General features: G+C 40.2%; 3 protein-coding genes across 3 annotated transcripts; 2 read left to right on the top strand and 1 right to left on the bottom strand.

The window, feature by feature from the left end:
- Positions 1–1,951: 1,951 nt before the first annotated feature.
- Positions 1,952–3,950, top strand: LOC109482480. Its single transcript, XM_019785203.1, has 3 exons — positions 1,952–2,332; positions 3,191–3,467; positions 3,652–3,950. The coding sequence occupies exons 1-3, from the start codon at positions 1,985–1,987 to the stop codon at positions 3,852–3,854; spliced, it is 828 nt and encodes a 275-aa protein (XP_019640762.1). The 5' UTR covers positions 1,952–1,984; the 3' UTR covers positions 3,855–3,950.
- A 1,801-nt stretch (positions 3,951–5,751) lies between these two features.
- On the top strand, positions 5,752–11,257 carry LOC109482476 (uncharacterized protein C9orf78 homolog). The gene is made up of 11 exons (XM_019785199.1): positions 5,752–5,876; positions 6,063–6,122; positions 6,240–6,291; positions 6,651–6,721; positions 6,946–7,032; positions 8,364–8,435; positions 8,701–8,749; positions 9,000–9,079; positions 9,577–9,710; positions 10,127–10,225; positions 10,381–11,257. Exons 1-11 carry the CDS (start codon positions 5,797–5,799, stop codon positions 10,470–10,472), a joined length of 876 nt encoding a protein of 291 aa, XP_019640758.1. The 5' UTR covers positions 5,752–5,796; the 3' UTR covers positions 10,473–11,257.
- LOC109482472 (serine/threonine-protein phosphatase 2A activator-like) lies at positions 10,978–15,258 on the bottom strand. Its single transcript, XM_019785192.1, has 9 exons — positions 15,221–15,258; positions 14,507–14,721; positions 14,046–14,171; positions 13,645–13,762; positions 13,207–13,306; positions 12,841–12,965; positions 12,250–12,350; positions 12,039–12,146; positions 10,978–11,733 (listed from the first exon to the last, which is right to left on the bottom strand). The coding sequence occupies exons 1-9, from the start codon at positions 15,234–15,236 to the stop codon at positions 11,665–11,667; spliced, it is 978 nt and encodes a 325-aa protein (XP_019640751.1). The 5' UTR covers positions 15,237–15,258; the 3' UTR covers positions 10,978–11,664.
- Between the last annotated feature and the right edge of the window lie 220 nt (positions 15,259–15,478).

Genomic DNA, 15,478 nt, shown 5'->3' with positions numbered 1-15,478 from the left:
CTTACCGTGCACTGCTTGACTTGACTTCTTTTACCGGAACTTGGTGTAAATATCGACGATAGTCAGAGGAAATATGTTCATTTATTGAAGGTTAACTTTATTTCCACTCGTCCATATTGTTATCTAAACATGCTTGGGACGAATTCGTTCCAAGCTTCCCGTGCCGGTGTTCCGCTATATTCCTGGGTCGTCCACGGATTTGTCGGGGGAAAATCTCAAATAAAGTACGCACCCCGACTTTGGCGACGGCCCGAGGCACATTGGGGATTTTGAAAAGTTTAAGAAGTACGTACATTAGTCGGGAATTTGCGGTAAGTAAAAATGGTAAAAAAAACTTAAAACAAATCACGTTTTAGTATAACAGCACAAAGCAGGCCAGATTTGAGCGTCAGGGCGTCGCCTGCTGTAAAAGAACCGGTGTTTCTTGGTTAATGTGCTAGTCTTAGACCTACATGCTTTAGTATTCATTTTTTTGTTATTTTTCGATAATCAGTGTTCTAGCCAGCCTGATTTTTCCCGTCCGTCATCTCAATTTTGTTAGCCGTAAGATTCTGTCGAGCGCCGAAGGCGCGAGAGTTCGGGAAAAATGTGTAAAAGTTGACCCTCTGAACATTATTTCCTGCATTTTGAGGGACACTTTTCCGAGAAGCATTGCACATTTTCAGAGCTAGGAACGTAGGATCGTACGACGGATACGTAAAACAAATTTTCCATGGCCCTCCCCCCAGCCCCGATTTTTTTCCATGGCCCTCCCCCATATGCCAAATATTTTTTCCATCGGCCCTCCCCCCCCTACGCACCAGACCCCCCCCCCGCTAAATATCGTACAGTCCCTAAGACGGTGGGGCTGTCTTTGTTACTAGACACGACCATGATAGTCCGATCTTTATGTGAATGCAATGATTGTGTGTGTGTAATTAAAATGAACTTCGAACTTGAAGCACAGTATCTTTACACGCCCTGGGAGCAGTAATGGATTTAGCTCTTTGTATGTTTTATGCTTGTGACGCGCCCTCATTGTATTAACCGTTGCCTGATTATAATGTCTGCACAGTAGGTCTGGCGTTGACGCTTGGGATTGTTTTTGTTGAAATATATAAAACTTCACGGAGGATTGTCACCTATGGCTTCTTGTTAGGTTTGGCTTCAGTCAAGTTTGGCAGGCGCCACGGTGGCTTTTGTTTGGACCATTATTGATGAAGCATCATAGAGGTGGACTTTGTTCCGTTTAAACTGGGCCAAGCAAGAGATAGATCAAAACATACCTTACCACTCTATTTACTATCTGGGTAAAATGAACAGGTGGTGATGTATATGTAGTTGTTATTCAATTTTTTTGTTGCTGAGTGGGATAAAAAAAAATGAATAAAATTTTCAAGCTTGGTTACCTTCTACTATTTCCAATATGACTTTTTGTTTTGGCTTCCTGGGATGTAGTGCTGTACAGGTCATGCCCCCTTGAATAGCCGGTTAAAACTGGTCTCTAATCTGATCACCTAGAAAAAACAAAGATTGAACCATAGAACAGGTGGGTAAGATTTCTTAGTCTAGTTCCTAGTTAGAGAGAGTTTAAAGACAAAGTTCTGCAATACGTACCAGAAAATGAGAGCCAGCGGGACGATAAAAAAATTAATAGAATGTTCAAGCTTGGTTAATTACCTTCTACTATTTCCGATGACTTTTTGTTTTGGCTTCCTGGGATGTAGTGCTGTACAGGTCATGCCCCCTTGAATAGCCGGTTGAAACTGGTCTCTAATCTGTTCACCAAGACAAAACAAAGGTTGAACCATAGAACAGGTGGGTAAGATTTCTTAGTCTAGTTTCTAGTTCACAGCGGCTCTATGGGCTGAAATGTCAAACGACAGTAGTAAATTTATGATTTACCTTTTCTCATTCTGAAACCTCAATATGTCCAACGTAATGATGATGGTAAGGAAAGAAGAGAAAAGCGCTTCACGGATACACACCCCTTTTTTTACAAAGCATGCTTGCCTTAGGGTATCTTCTTGTCATTTCCACAACAGTACATTCCTGCACAAGTGTCGTCATGATCGTCCGCAATATCGTAGACGTCCCGTTAGCCCCCGTATCACACATACCAATCCTTCGGGGGAAAGAGTTGGTGTCCCCGTCAGACGAGATGGGCATCACGGCGTACGAGATCCTGCTGACTCGGGACCAGAGCGAGCTGTGCTCAGGGGGTGAAGGCTGGACCGAGAACCACATGTACTACTGCATCTCCGGCAGGGGGCGCTGCAGTCTGGGGGACGGGAGGGAGTTTGATGTCGCTCAGGATGTTTTCCTCTCGTTCTCGTCGGCTGTTCAGTGCAAGGTGATCTCACATGCACAAGACACACACTCACACACACACACACACACACACACACACACACACACACACACACACACACACACACACACACACACACACACACACACACACACACACACAGATGTACACACACAGAGACACACACACACATACACACACACACACACACACACAGATGTACACACACACAGACATACACACACACACACACACATACACACACACACACACACACACACACACACACACACACACACACACACACAACATCACACACACACACACACACACACACACACACACACTAGCTGGAAACATTGTAGAAACTGGGCAAACAGAGTTAGCATGGGAGGCTGGTAGAGACTAGGGTGGCACTCAGGCTGGATGCCATCTCGGTAAAGTAGCAAATTTTTGCTGAAAAATCGGTGCACACCTGCTGGATGTCATAATTGAAATTCAATTGCAAGTCATTGTAGCCTCACTGAAATATACTAGTGATAACTCACTGACTCACTGTCACCAAGTACAGTAGGGGCACTGTCAATAGATAGCTTTAAACAATGTCTAGAGCTAGAAGTTCAAGGGTTAGGTGTAACAAGTCGATCGGTGTAATATAGCCAGCTGCCGCCGCGCCGCGTGCCTGCGAAGCTGGTGTGTTACGCCGAAAGGCGGTTATACCGGCTATACAGATACAGATACAGATAAACATAGCAAAATAGCAAATGATAGATAACTAAAATTAAAACTAGAACTATCAACAACAGTCTTGAAACAAGTTCTAATGATGTCTCAGGTAGTCAAAAGAATCCTAAAAATCAAGTAAATACCACGAAATGTCTTTAATCCCTTGTGTTGAAGATTACAGTGACCCCGGAAGACCATATGAGGCTTTACTGTGTGTACTGTCAAGACGACAACCCTTCGTCTGACCGAGTAGTTGTTCGGTCCCTCTCGGAGATCATCGGAACCGATCGGGATGTTGACTTCGGCAGCGGCCACAGCCGAAGATTCTTGCTCAGGGATGACGATTTTCCCATCACGGTGACCAACACGTCAATCAGGACCTGCGCTGATACTCCAAAGGGGGTCCCCATGTGGTACAAACATCATAAAGAAGCAACCTACTACTTCAGAGGTAAATATTCATCACAAATGTATGGCACTGGAAGTTCCCTGTGGGTATTCCATGCCTGTGGACAAAATTCCTGTACAATTCCTAGAATTCTTGCAAATTGCAAACAATACTGTACCATTAGGCTCCTCCCTGAGACGTCGCCAAAAAAATAGCAACTCTAGCTCAAAACGTCTTGTTTCTGTAGGAAACGGCAAGTACGTCTGGGAGGAGGGGAAGGAGGAAGCGGCGTTCCATCCCGAGGGGACCGCCTTCCTGATGGACCAGCACGACCCGCACTACGCCGTGCCGGAGGGAGACGCCTTCACCATCTGTACCTTCTTCCCCGCGCTGGTTGGGAACGAGAAGCACGTCTTCAGTGGTGGTTATTCCGTATATGGTCCTGCCTAGGCATCCTTCCATGGGAACGAGCTGACACTACTACTTGTGGTGTCACGCAGGCCCAACATGCTCATAATTTGACAAAAAATGATGATGATTATCAGAATAAAGGAATATATTTCATAAACCTTTCCTTTGTCCTCGATTTTACAGTATGCGATAACCGGATTTTGCGACAGATCATGTAAATAAGGTTGCTCAACCCAGCCCCTGGACTCTTTCTTTCACTCAGAGTTGGATCATACGTGGGCCAAATCGACGGAACCTGGCCTAAGCTAATCAATTTGTGTGTTTTTAAGTGGCACAGCCGTGAGAAATGAAGGTAGTATAGTGTAAATTTCATGTCCACTCAAATTAACTACTTTCTGAACAAAAAGGTTGGTACTAGTAACACCTTGTATGTGAAAGAAAGCCTGTAGTCACGCGCCAAAGCTGTGAATCTGTTTTCAAACAGAGTCAGCAGCCATAGCAGCACTCTGTTATGAGTATGAAAAAATGTTAAATTACGTACCTTATGATATACTTAGCGTGGTAATAGACTTCTCGCATGCGAACAAATTTGCCTACTAGTGGGGTAATCCTTGTTCAAATCAACAGACGGCAGCTGCAGGTTCCTCAGACGTTGTCAGATGTTTAGAATGTCTGTACAGTGAACATTCCCCATCTCTGAGGCAAAATTGACGTCAATGTTGGAGATACTTCCGTGCAGACCCGCCACGCAATCACCCAGTCTGCATGATCGATGAACCTAACATTTCTAACCGGTTAACCATTGAAGGACAACCCATATAGTTTGCGGCAGTTTTATATACTCCCGTGCAAAGGGATTCCGTGACATTATCCCTTTGGGACTTAGCTCTAATTCCAACCCAAGGCTAACTCAAGTGAAAATGAGTATTGCCTTGTCCTGTACATGTATTCGTCCTCTGCGTTAATGGCGGCATTAAAAGAGTCACCATGTCTAGTCATGAAATGTTGGAATATTTAAAAAAATCTAACGTATTGTCGCAGGATAACTAGTTTCAAATAGTTCTCTCTATCGGACCAACTACCCTGACATGTTATCTCTCTATTTGGCCGATTTCTACTCTTTCCAGCCGCCTCCCGAAGCCTGGTAGAGGCTACATTTTGGGGCGAGAGCCTACGGATTAGGAAGACTAAAATGGCCTGATTACGCCTTACTAAAAATGGCATGCAGGCCCCCGGGCAGTGTAATGTCATTATCAATGGTGTAAATGTCGTGTGCATTTGGGTAAACAACGATTACATTATAGATGTAGTTCTGGATTATGCCCTAGCCGTAAATTCCGTAATTCTTGTACGTAATGAGTTAATCAATTGAAGGTGAGAAATAGTAGGCTGTGTCTTGACATAGCAATAGGTGACGCCACATGGAAGCCAGTGAACAAAAAAAGGTCACACAATAAAGTTCATTGCTGTGTCTTTAAAAACTGAGAGGATGGTACCATGTCGTTTTGAGGACTACGGCGCATCCGTGGTACTTTGCACATGTGAACTACGTGTCACCAGATATAGCTAGGTGAATTTTTAATACATGAGTGAACCGTTGGGCTTTGAAAATGTGCTAGAATAGGAAAGTGCAACTATTAAGAGGGCACACCCCAGTTTATTTGGCATTTCTATTTGAAGCTGCAAACTCTCAAGTCTAGCGACCGTCTCTGCCGTGGCCATGAATAATTCGGAAGGAGAATAACTGTATATAGGACGAAAGGATATCTCTTCAGCTACAAGACCAACTAAGTTTGGTTTCTTCAACCTCTTTAATTTTAGAAAAATCAACAGAAAAAAGATTACATCAATATTCATTTAATCGTCGCCATGATAAGGATTTTTATTGTGTTCCTTGTTGTTATTGTTCCCAAAAGCAGGCGCATCTCACATCTGCTTGGAGATTAGAGGCTCATGGTCCGTGACCTCAAATAACCTCAAGATGGCGTCGCAAAAGCGTAAAAATTTCCGCCGTCGTCGGGAATCTAGTGACGAGGAGGAGGAATCTGTGCAGGAAGTGAGGTCTGTACGTGATTGGTGCCATTTCTATCGTGCTATGTATAAGACAGATTAACTTACATGTATAAGATTTGTTGGAAATGCTGGAAAACGTCGTAAAAACGGCACGTAATACATATGCCCCCCTCCCCACCTTTTTCTACCACTAGTACTAGAGGTTTACTAACTACTATAAGATTTCTATTACAGTTCGATTCTGGAGGAGGCAAAGGAAGCCCAGAAGTTCCGTCAGCGACCCAAGGGAGTCAGGTACAAGCTCTTGGTATTTACTTGTGAACGTCGACGTTTAGACCATGGAACAAAGAATTTAAGAAAGGGCTAATTTCTGATTTCTGCCATGACGTAATATGTTGATTTTCCACACAGTGCTGCAGCCTTGGCACTTGGAAAGAAGCTCTCTGGAAATGCTGCTCTTGTTGTGAGTTTTAAAGTTGTATTGAAATAAGATATTATACTTAGATTTAGATATAATTATGAAACTTCTACAATAATTTAGAATGAGGCCTCCATGATCTTGCACAAAATAAATTTCATTGTACAAACGATCAAAAAGTAATAACATGAGAACATTTTCGTCTATGTTGCAACTGTGTGTCGATGTTTAAAACTTTTGTATGCTGTTTTCAAGTGCATTTTGTATACTATATGGATAGATAACATGTCAACCTGATTGTAAAATATAAGCTCTGACTTGTATTGAGAAGGAATCTACAAAATAACAGCGTGCAGCAGTTTCTGGTCTTGCCTTACAATTTGCATCCCACTCCACCCTTCTAGAATGACCCCTTCAAGTTGAGGACTGGAGGTTTTGTGGACATGAAAGCTATCAAAGACAGGAACAGAGACAGGTATGTTTTTGTTCACATTCATGTTCTTGAAAGTTGAAATACCAAACACATTTTGTACCAAATATGCTGGTTAGTTCAGATACAATTCGAGATACTGCTATGAGGAACTTTTTTGCTATGTCTATTGTCATCATCTGTGAAATGTAAAATAAAACAGTTTCCAGTGAGATCCATATTTCCTACAATGTCTGCTCTTACATGTATGTTTCCTTTGTAAAACACAGGACAGGAGAAGAGGATGACAAGGACCTGTCAGATTTGGGAACATCCTTCTCCGCTGAGACCAACACCAGAGATGAGCATGCGGAGATGTAAGATCCCAAAGACTAAGGAGCTTGCCAATTTAATATAATTTAGAAACAGTGTGCAGGGCCTAGGACCATCTGCCTCTGAAACTAGTGGTTGGGGGTTTGAATTCTAACTAAGATGACAAGTATTCTACAACCCAGTACAAAAATGTACCGGTAGTATTGGAATGGTATGTAGTCTTTAGGCCTAGGTGTCAGACAGTGGTCCACTGGTTTTTGAAAAGAACAAGGGAATTTTCCTGGTACAGTGAACCTGTATGTATAGCACATTTTGTCTGTTTTTCCTGTCACTTCAGAGAGCTAAATTGGTGTAAAATCATTTTCTCTGCCATATTTTAAAATGCCACTCTTTCGTCAAGATGAATTCCTGTAGAAAAAAATATTTAACTAGAGTTCCACGATCTCATACCTTCGCCAAATGATGTTAGCCTTTATGAATAAGAAATATACTAATCACCCTGATTATGCAAATAGGATCCTCAATTGCATGAATTATATCAGTCTGTTGATCATATTCTCCACCAAAAGACAGTCTTATCTTAACAAAGAATGCCATTTTCTCATAAATTATGCAAATGTGGTCCTTATTTGAATAAGTTATGTTTAATTATGTTCACCTTCACTTAACTTTCAAACACCCCAAGTATGAAATTCCAGGCAGTTACCACTATGCAATTATAACATTTTCTCATTAATTATGCAAATTAAGTCTTCATTTGCATAATCGATATTTGCCTGTGTTTCTCTCGTTCTTAATAACATATGTTACAAGCTTGAACTTCCTATCATGGAATGCAGCTGATTTATAGAATTTCCTCATTAATTATGCAAATTACATCAATATTTGCATAATTGTAATATCATTATGTCAAGCATCACTTAAGCTACCTACATACCAAAAATCACGATGATCCATCAATCGGTTCTTGAGTTATCCTCTTTTAAACATTTGTCCTTTAAACCCCCCTGCAGTTCTAGAGCAAGCAACTAGGGGGCTCATACTCATGTCACTTCATCCCCAGCACAAGAGCTATCTACCATCTAAATTTCGTCACCCTAGCATGTCTGGATCATGAGATATCAAAACCGGAAGTTCTGCTGCAGTACCATGACAAGCCGCCAGGTGGCCCAAAATCTAATCATTTTGAGGTTTCATCAAGACCTACCCACCTACCAAATATCAAGTCAGTCCATTTAAGCCTTCTCAAGTTATCGTGTTGACAGACACACACACACACACACACACACACATACACGAACGCCTCTGAAAACATAACCTTCTTGGCGAAGGTAATGAAGTATTCGAATTTCTATATAAAAACTTGTGCATACAGGATGAAGTACATTGAAGTGGAGATGAAGAAACGAAAAGGCCAAGAAAAGGAAAAGGAGGCAAGCCAAGCAAAGTAAGTGAAAGTATTCATTACTCATGGTACAAATGTATATACAATATACAACAAAAATGGCAAGAAAACAGAAAATTTTTTTAGGTTTTGTCAAATATACCTTGTGTCCACTCCAAGAATTATTTGCTTTATAATAATGACATTAGTATAGTAGGATTTGGCAATGATGATCATACTGTATCTAGTAGTAGAAAATAGTTTTGACATTCTTGCTGCTACAATGTTATTTCAAATACTGATAAATTTTGGTGCTGCTTCCTTGTAGGATGAAAGGAGCAGAAGATTTGCTTTATGAATTACCAGACAGATTAAAGGTGAGGTTTGGAATATCCCATCTATGACCAGTATTGGTTGCTGTCCATTCGATCTCAATCCTGTAGCTTTGTATCCATTGTATATTACATGGCTTAGAACTTTTTATTTTGTTGGATCCAGTCCAAGTCTCTTGTTTCATTGTAGTTCTTCCAAAATCCTGTTGATTTGTGATCTTGTGCCCCCAAAATCTGCTGGGAACTTGAGAGATCAGGGCTTGTCATACTTACTGAGTTGTTCTCTGTTATGAAGGCTGCCACATCCACCAGGTCTGAGGAGATGTTGTCCAATCAGATGCTGAGTGGCATACCTGAGGTGGATCTTGGGATAGAGTAAGTACACCCTCATCATATGATGTAGTATATTTTGGATGAGTGCAGCAATGCAACTAACTGACAAGACGAATGTTTACTTACTTGTAATGTCTATATTTATTAATGTTAGGAGTTGATACACTTGCATGATATGCATGTTTCTCCATATCTCATGGTAGCAAAAGCTTACAAACCAACAGTTGTACCAAGTCCTACCATCTGTTGCCAAGAAATTCCAACAGCACAGAATGGCTGTTAACTGTATTAAACACTCCAAAAGTGTACTCTGGCAGTCCACTATTAAAGGAAAAGAGGTAGGGAAAGACACAGACTCACCTACGTAGACAATCTACATAGTGATACAAACCTGCAAGATACCAATGACCTATGAAGGACCATGGAGAATATAGTACTGTGGAGGAAGCTCTCTTGTTTGGTTTGAGTGGGAGCTTGAACTAAATAAAGTAAAAGAGTTAATACTGCAGAAACTAAATGTATGATGCTGTTGCTCCCAGGGAGAAGATCAGAAACATTGAAGCCACTGAAGACGCCAAGCAGAGACTTCAGGAACAGATGAGGAAGAAGAAGGACAAGGGCACGTCCTTCGTACCTGTCAACATGGCTGTCAACTATGTACAGCACAACAGATGTGAGTAGGGCTGTCTTGTGTAGTCTGTACAGCACAACAGATGTGAGCAGGGCTGTCTTGTGTAGTCTGTACAGCACAACAGATGTATGGCTGTCTTGTTTAGTCTGTACAGCACAACAGATGTGAGTTGGGCTATGCCTTGTGTAGTCTGTACAGCACAACAAATGTGAGTTAAGGGCTATCTCGTGTAGTGTATACAGCACAAAAGATGTGAGTAGGGCTGTGTTTAGTTATGCCTTAAGTTAACTTTAGAAGCTGTGTTTTATCACTATTGTTCACTAGGTAATTTGTCTCTCACCCAAGACTGTCAGCTTTCTCAGATGTAATTGATGAAATAATAAGTCTCCAAGATTATGATCCTGGGCCAACAACAGCATTCATCTCATCTGATGCAACTTGTAACCATTCTTATGCAGTTTACCGTGAGGACACAGAGACCAAGAAGGTTGTGAAGCAAGAAGCACCCAAACCACGCCCACTTAAAGTAGGGGACACCGAGCCACCTGTCATGGAAGGTATGTGGAGTAATAAGATAAGAATCCTTAAGTTGGGAAGGGGATATGGAATGAATAAAAAAAATAGCCATAAAACATGGTACTATGTGCATGGCTCTAATCTGACATCTTCTCCCCTACCAGTAACATGTGATTGTCTTGTCTTATTTTCTCAGAAACATCTCAAACCAAGAAGAGGCCGGGTGAAAGAGCGACAGATGACTTCCACTTTGAGAAGTTCAAGAAACAGATGACAAGAAGATTCTAGCAGAAATGTATCTAATGTTTTCGAAATATTCAGAATTTAAAACATATTTTTTAGTGTCTTGGAACACTTGGTTGAATTCCATGCATTACACATCGCACAAATGTCTGTTTTCTTTTGTAGTAAATATGTCAGAGTGTACGCAGTTTGTGTATGAAAACAGTGTTGATATGGAAGTTGCATAATGTATTTGGAATAGACTGTTTGTCAAGATTGTAGTACTGGTAATCAGCAGGTTGACTGTGTAAAACATGTTTTAATGTACATTGTAACTTCCTATCTTGTAACTTGCTATCTTGATGCAGAAATAGTAGCAAATACACTTTCAACGTTCAGGTATGATAATTTGTACTCTCATTAGTCTCAAAATGGTACGAGAAGTGAAAGAAGCCACTAGTTGTGCATTCCAATTTTGGATTTTCAGGAGTGGATGGCTGTACTTTTATTGCTATAAAATGTTGATAGAAAAAATAAAGTACATAACGTAAAGAGGCAGAAGACATGGTGGTTTGTGTTGATTTTATTGACTTTTCTAAACAGTCAAAGGACCTTTGAACTGTAGAATGTATACTAGTACATGTAATTCACAATTAAACAGGTCCAGTTAGGTACCAAATGTCCACAAATGAACAATATTGTCAAATTTGAGGTTGGACTCCAGGAAACAACTCAATGAAGTGAGATGATACATTTGAAACAATATAACATGGTTCTACTGTCGACATGCTATAACACATTATAAATGTTTAGATCAACATTTTCACAATAAAACAACTTAACTTAAAGCATACTTGACACTTGACAGAGGGATTGCTGGGTCCACAGTTTGTATAGAGCCTTTTCTCTCACTTTCCATATCAGTGAAACAGACATGTGCTGAACTCTATGTTGGTGTCCTTTTTGCATATCAAGCTTAAGTCTACACAGCATTATGTGTTTTACTGGCAAGTTTTTTTAGTATTCTTAGTAGTGATTACTAAGAGGGTCAGTAGATCTTTTAATGTCTGAAAATGTTTGAGCACTGAAATGCAAATTAGGACACCAACATGGTGGTAGACACAACAACAATGTTGCATGAAAACACTCTTTTAAGACTTTATTTGCAAGTGAATGGTGACAACCCACTTATTGGAAAGTGGCATGGACTATACTGCACCACATAGAGGAAAAAGAGTTCTACATCTACATCTAGGTGTCATGCAGGTTGAATGGACAGGAGAGAGCCGAACAAGAAATGCTGGATAACTGGGAACTTGTTCAGAACCTGTAAGGACAACAACAGCAAGAGTGAGCCACATTTTTCAATGACATAACTTTACATGGTTTCCAATACAGTTGGAAATGCTTTAGTATGTATTTGGATAACTCAGCTCTTTGTTGTATAACCAAAAGGAAACTATTTAGTAGACCTGCTACCAACCTTTGGTTGTGTGAAAAGAACTGTATGTACTATTTATGAACCGATCTATTTACAGTATATTCTTGTTCAACATTAGCAGTCTAAATCATCCAGGCTGATGTTTCGATACAACAGTGCCAACTATCATATCTTGTCTGAAGTGCACCCACCTCTGCTTTGTACATCTTGATGAGTCCTGAGTTGACCTTGCCCCAATAAGGCACACCGCTGATGCCCCACAGGGTGTGCGAATGTTCTGCAAACGGACCTGTCTTCATCTAAAAAAAGATCATCTTTAAGTCAATAGATGAAAAGATGAAAAAGATCTTTCTCAAGACTTGTAGAATGTGAAAGCAATGAAAAGATGGAGGTATAACATACTGTGTTGATGAACCTGATACAGTCCAGGAACATGTACTCTGTGTGATGATGCTGTACAATCTCTAGCTGGGGGAAGTGTCTGGGCTCTATTGTAGGATGATCTGTGTAGAAAATCAATGTACATAAAGTATCAGTACATCAAGTTGGTAACGATTGACAATAAATAAACTAGGATGCATAACATATAGAGGGACTTATCACAGATGGTTGACTTAAATAACAGTTTGGGCTTTCTGTCTAGCTGTCAAACAAATGAAATTCCAAAATCAATCCATAACATCTTTAACTTTGCCACCTATACAATCGTTGGTTGAAATATACTGCAATACTATAATAATCAAAACCTGGATATGTATGTATGTATGTATGTATGTACTATGCAAGGATCCTTGCAGGAAATTTAAGACACTTGGCCTCATGGGACTTTATTTGTTTCTGCTGAATGTCACCCATTTTGCCTCATCACCTAATAATGTAAAATGTCCTGTACATGCTGGGCCCCCCTGAAAAACAACTTTTACAAGTTCTAAGGGCAGCCAAGGCTTCTTGTGATGAAATAGATAAATAAATAAGAGTCTTCCAAATCCATACTTAAAAACTGTGAACTCCCCCAGAGGAAGGGCAGGAACTGGAAGTCATCTAGTCCCCAGACTCCCTGACTCCCGGCCGGCTCCATCCTGTACACTGTCTGCAGCTTTCTCATCACCTCCAGATATCTGCAGGCAGAAAACAATACAAACAATCAGTCAATATATCTATCTATACACTCAGAAAGCAATAGGTTAACATATTTCTATCTACCAACTGACCGTGTCCCATTATCTCATACTAATTCTATCTTTTTGCTTGTTTTGTATTTCAAAAGAGGTTATACCAGTAACCTATAATGTCTTTCAGGTGGTGTGATTTTTATCTGCTGTGCATGTTGTTTGACTCTTGTTATGAAGTTGAAAGTACCTGTGAAATACTCTGAAGATGAGAGCCAGCATGTCCTTTTCTGTGAAGATCCGTAACTTGAAAAGGCAGCAGAGGAAGGCTGTAAAGGCTGCCTCATGTCCTGTACATATGGAACAAAACAAACACAGCATCAAATTGATGCAGGTACTTATGTCTGAACAAGGGTTTGTATAATTGATCATCAATACAGACATAAGTACAAGTAACTGGAACAATTCATCAGTACATGGCCAAAGTCTTCATGGTCTCAAAAAAATTAGCAAAATGATAAACTTAACAAAGATCTTATTGTTTAAGATACAATGTACAAAGCATTTACAAAATGACAATTCAGCATTTGAATAATCCTAAAAATTGACCATGGGCTAAGAGTAAGAAAACTTACGACCTTTCATATTTATCCTGTACATAAACCAAGTTGTGTAAAGCTGTACTAACCTGTGCCATAGTCTATCCTAGTCTTGTTGCCCACTCCCTCCCGTAGGTACACAGCCACCTCAGGCCCTGCAGTGTGGTACTTCTCAGGCAGCAGGGGCTGGACTAAGGACTCCACATTCTGCAATCACAGATTAGTTATTAGTTATGCTTCATTGTTATGCAATCAATTACATGTACTTGAAATTACTATCATACCAAGGATATTAACCTTAAATGTTGAGTTTTTTGTCTTTTTTTAGTTACTAAATTATACATTGTATTTTCTGTCAACATTATTTAAGTATCTTATATGTTGCGAGGGAAACAATGACTAGAGGGGGCAATCCCCTGTTTTGTCTCCCCCTCCACTGTGTTTTATCTCAATGGAAAAGTAAAGTAGAGAAATAAAGAAAGAAATATACCTCTTCTAGTCTCTGAAACCATGTACGGTAGGCCTTGTTCCCAAATCTCTGGGGCTGTTCTACAGGAGGAGTCTCATCCACCCATCTGTCCAGGGTGTCCAGAATGCCCAGTAGTTTCTCTGTTGGCTACAGTACAGACACAAGCAAACCTTTGGTAAAACGAAAATACAGATGGGGAAGCAAGCAAACCTATGATAAATCTAGGCATTATGTTTACATTTACTTTTATAACGGAGCTTATCCCTATAAGCTCCTTGTTTTTATCATGCAAAAGTTACTTCAATTACTAGTATTCCTTTTACCATAACAAACTACCAGAGCAAGATTTCTTCTCTAGCGCTCAGATCCTGAGGCTCAAATCAGTTCTTGAGAATGATTGGAAGTAAGGAAAAAGGACACTGGGGGCAAAACATTACTAATTATATCACGTACATAGTAAATTTGATCTGTCAGCAACTTACTTCAGAAATATGGCATTCACATGTTCTGGACTTCCCCTTCACAGCCTCGTTCAGTGTCAGCACAAACCCCAGGTAGTCCCTGTAGGCCTGAGATTTCTGCCACTTGCCCATGTCCATGGGGCTCAAGATTTCCCTCTTTGGTACAGAGAACTCATGTTCAGGAGAACTGTTCTCTGTGTTTCTGTCTTCCCCATCTTCAGAAGGATTGGGGGTGGCTGAAAACAACAACAACATGGCTTCAAATTAGTAAGTAACGTTTCACACATAAAATGGAGTAATAAATGTGCACAGAAAATTATGAACCAAAATTTTGCGATGCTCAAAATTATTTAATATAACTTGATGAAAGCTCCTTGATATCTATACATCTACATCATATTTCTACTTCTGCCTTTGGGCGAATGCGACTTTTTAAAAGATTTTTTCAATAACTGCTAAACAAATTGAGGAAAAATTAAAAATTTATGTGACATATTGAACGAGAAAGGCGGTATGAAAAATTATATTTTATAACGTTATATTTGCATGCATGTGAAGCCAGCAGTTACGAATCAAAATTGAACCATAACAGGATTTACATTGTCATGTCAACTCTTTAACCTCGTTCAAATTGTCCAGGAGATGCTTACACGCCTTAAAATGGCTTATAGATTGTTTATAAGTGTCATAAACCGGGGAAAATAAAGCAAAACTGACAAAGAATTTCGTACAAACCTGATTTTTCCGCCATCTTGTTCACAATGAGTTACGCATGCGCAGATCGCCCACCATGGTTAAGGGGTTGTACGTTATACATTGCAGGAGGAGGGTGGAGGGTTGAGATTATAAACTTTATATTATGCAAGAAAACGACGTTTTACATGCAAGTTACGAAAACAATACCCATGTTTACGGTTACCTTATCAGTCCTTTGAAAGGCGATTGCTAGATAGTGACAGAAATTATTACTTTGCACGTGCATTCTAGTGTGTT

This window comes from Branchiostoma belcheri, unplaced genomic scaffold (genome assembly GCF_001625305.1).
Source record: "Branchiostoma belcheri isolate BF01 breed outbred unplaced genomic scaffold, Haploidv18h27 scaffold6, whole genome shotgun sequence".
Lineage (NCBI taxonomy): Eukaryota > Metazoa > Chordata > Leptocardii > Amphioxiformes > Branchiostomatidae > Branchiostoma > Branchiostoma belcheri.
Note: the sequence above shows the minus strand (reverse complement) of the source record. Positions and strands in the feature narration are given on the sequence as shown.

Bases quoted from the DNA above. Each gene is read 5' to 3' on its own strand.
- LOC109482480 (XM_019785203.1), top strand. From the start codon at position 1,985: ATGCTTGCCTTAGGGTATCTTCTTGTCATTTCCACAACAGTACATTCC. The intron at 2,333-3,190 runs GTGATCTCACAT...CTTGTGTTGAAG, and splicing joins CGTCGGCTGTTCAGTGCAAG to ATTACAGTGACCCCGGAAGA. The intron at 3,468-3,651 runs GTAAATATTCAT...TTGTTTCTGTAG, and splicing joins AGCAACCTACTACTTCAGAG to GAAACGGCAAGTACGTCTGG.
- LOC109482476 (XM_019785199.1), top strand. From the start codon at position 5,797: ATGGCGTCGCAAAAGCGTAAAAATTTCCGCCGTCGTCGGGAATCTAGT. The intron at 6,123-6,239 runs GTACAAGCTCTT...TTTTCCACACAG, and splicing joins CAGCGACCCAAGGGAGTCAG to TGCTGCAGCCTTGGCACTTG. The intron at 8,436-8,700 runs GTAAGTGAAAGT...GCTTCCTTGTAG, and splicing joins AAGGAGGCAAGCCAAGCAAA to GATGAAAGGAGCAGAAGATT.
- LOC109482472 (XM_019785192.1), bottom strand. The intron at 13,307-13,644 runs GTTAGTACAGCT...CCATATGTACAG, and splicing joins TAGGATAGACTATGGCACAG to GACATGAGGCAGCCTTTACA. The intron at 12,351-12,840 runs GTATGGATTTGG...TTTTCTACACAG, and splicing joins GGGGAGTTCACAGTTTTTAA to ATCATCCTACAATAGAGCCC.